Below are 3,076 nucleotides of genomic sequence, written 5' to 3'. Positions count from 1 at the left end.
ATTAAATGTGAATTTAATTAAATTTTATTCTTTATTTCAAAAATTATTTATTCAAAACTATTTTCGAACACCAAACAGTAATATACTATTATTTTATATTTCCCAAACGTGATCAATAATGCACTTTAGCGATGAAATGACAGCCAATGGATCCTATATACTCATCGACTCTTAATAACGTTTTAGGTTAATGAAAAGTTAGCCTAATTACCTGATTCGTATTCAACGAGTATCGCGAAGCGGCCTGATCGAACTCTTAAAACTCAGTTACACGACGATTACGCACATTCGATAACGAATACAGAGTGAAGAGACGTAGCGGCTGATTGGTCGCATGTCTTAGAGGCTCGTCTTAAACACCCTTAAAAAATATCTACTCTTGCTTGTCCAAGTATTTCGATCAATCCTCATCTCCACGTATTTATATCTATATATTCGTATAAGTGTATATGTATGTATATTTATATATAATATACCATCCCCTGTTGGGGGGATATTCATGTACTGTGCAGACATGACAAGTTGACTAGGCAAGGAAACGCGGTTCTGACATTCCGATAGACCCGGGCACATTCATAAAAATAGGCACGAATATTGGCCGAAATTGTCACCTAGCCAATTCGTCATTTTTATAGTATACGTTTGTGTTTGTATATGTCTGTGTAAATTGATGTACGAATTTATACATATATATCATGTACAGTTCATAACGGTTCTGTACATCGGGCTAGGCAACGCCCTTTTTTTCTCTCTCTCTCTCTCTCTTTCTCTCTTTAATTTAATCTCATAAACTCACCAGTCTTAAACACCGAGTTAACATTATTATCACTACGGCAGAATTGCTTAACTTTCCGTGACAAAGAGTTCGTTTCTCGCGAAACCGGCGAGCAATAAACTTCGATAACGGTAATAATAATTGGTTAGTCTAAAAAAAAGAAAGGGTGACCGGGGGGAAAAAGTGTGGAAGGTGTGGTTGGGTGATCCGGATGAAAGTATGAATTTGAGCAGATATCGAACGAGTCTTCTACAAACTCGTAACACGGGTAAACGTATTCTCGTTTCCTCTCCTCTTTCTTCTTTGTTCTCGTCTTACCGCTTTCAGTCGAAACGAGTCCATATTCTACGCATTTGCATCTTACTTTTTAGATGAAAGACGTGCAATTTCACCGACGCAAAGAATTTATCTTTGTTAGCAAAAGGATATTCTTAAGGTTTTAAGAGTGGTACTTCATTTTGTACCCGTTTCACTTCTTCTTCCACTTTTTCTTCACTTCTTTCACCAAATTCTTTTCGTTTACACAACACAAGACGTGCACTTGCCTCTTACGTATATACATTGTTTCACTCAACTATTTCACTCAACTATTTCACTCAACTATTTCATTCACGCACGATCAAACGTGTGATTTTCGCATAGTCGATTTCACTGTTACCGACCGAGCAAATTATCTTTTCACCCCAGGAATGTTTCCAATTTGCACCATCCAAGTGATAGACAAATCATAATAACACGAGCGCAAACGGTCACGTGGATAGATTTGATTCGATCGAACCGCAACTCTAATCCGATTTTCAAAATTCCACCCACGTGGCGGTTTGTTTGCGTTCCTATAAGCTCTTCGAAAATTCGATTCCTCTTCACGTATCCCGGAAAATTCCATTACAAGGCGAGGTTCCGCGACACACCATTTCGAAAGTATATCCAAAAATTCCCTTATTCGCGGATCCATATCGATTATTTTCTCACTCCACAAAAATGGATGGCTTTTTTTTCCATTTCGTGGATCTCTCGTGGCTAATCAAATTCGTACAATCTCGAGAGAAAGTTTCTCGGCTTGAGTTTTCGAGCGCGAAACGGAAAAGGAAAATGCACATTGTGGCGTGAAAAATATATTTCCAAATTCGAGCAATCCTTTATTCGTTCAACGAGGAAGAGAACTTGATCAACTGTCCTTTCCTTCGAACTACACACCTGTTCTTGACAAGAAATTATTATCCGTGGAGCACGTGATCCGGGAAGCCACGCACCTGATCAATCCATTACGCGTTTTGTTCCAACTCAACCGGCATTTGGAATCTCATATCTATTCTCCTGCTTGAGAGAGGATTTTGTCGTTCTCTCCCAGACTTCTTGTTCCACCAATTATGTCCGTGTCCATGTTTTCCTCGAATTAATTCATCCGAAACCTATATATATACCGATAGTTCCCTCCTCGTTTCACGAGTACACGAAAGATCGCTTTCTCCTTTTCTTCCTCTCTCGAGAACGACGATAATCCTGAAACTGAGCCATCAAACGATCCGACCAGTCATCTCCACGCTTCATTCAAACCTCCACTCATTATATTTGATCTTGTCCCAATCCTCAGCACTTTCTTTGACCCGTAGTTAAAACTTAAACGTCCATAGCGTCCCCAACGTAGCCCTCATCAGGGCTTTCCGGGTGATGAGGCGGCTGAAGATCCTCCGCCCTGGCGGCCGCAGCCGCGGCAGCCTCTCGAGCAGTTTTGCTCAACAGTGATCTAGGCGAGAGCGGCGTGGTCTCGCCCCTGTACGCGGCTGGTGGCGAAGGGATGAACGGCACCTCGGGGAACACGGCAACCGGAGATACCGGGGAAACTGGCAGCTGCTGTTGGATAGGCTGCTCGACCGGTTGAATCGGCTGCGGCTGTTGCTGCTGGGTCGGATAAGGATATCCCTCCGCTGTGTATCTGGTGTCAGTTCTGGGGAGGACAGGGTCGTATCCCGGCGACCTGGCCAAGAACTCCGCCTCCCTCGAGTACCTGGCCGGTGGCGCAACAGCAGTGCCCTCTACCGGCATCCTTTGCCTCAAGCGAGGCAGCGTGCTCGCCGCGCTGAACGGGATCTTGGGTAAGCCGAAGTTGAGCGGGTAACCGTCTTGATCGAGATAGCTAAGCTGGGGAATGTTGGATGGGCGCAGGTCGGGTTGCAGCGGGTAGCCAGAGTCGTATTCCAGAATCTGTCTCTCGCCCGGCTGGTGTCGGTACAATTGACCGTATCCCACGTCGGTCGTCTCCGGGACCTCGTTTATCAGATCGGGTTCGGTCAGATACTT

The 3,076-nt window shown here is 44.0% G+C and overlaps 1 protein-coding gene across 1 annotated transcript in view; it reads right to left on the bottom strand.

Moving 5' to 3' along the window:
* Positions 1 to 1,364: 1,364 nt before the first annotated feature.
* Positions 1,365 to 3,076, bottom strand: part of LOC102681882 (leucine-rich repeat-containing protein 4C-like) — a 168,882-nt gene continuing 167,170 nt past the window's right edge. Inside the window, 1 exon segment of the mRNA XM_031514591.1 lies at positions 1,365 to 3,076. This exon segment is cut by the window's right edge and continues 9 nt beyond it. Within this exon segment, the coding sequence (XP_031370451.1) occupies positions 2,396 to 3,076 (681 nt within the window). The 3' untranslated portion in view covers positions 1,365 to 2,395.

This window comes from Apis dorsata, unplaced genomic scaffold (assembly GCF_000469605.1).
Source record: "Apis dorsata unplaced genomic scaffold, Apis dorsata 1.3 scaffold_1082, whole genome shotgun sequence".
Classification (NCBI taxonomy): domain Eukaryota; kingdom Metazoa; phylum Arthropoda; class Insecta; order Hymenoptera; family Apidae; genus Apis; species Apis dorsata.
Note: the sequence above shows the minus strand (reverse complement) of the source record. Positions and strands in the feature narration are given on the sequence as shown.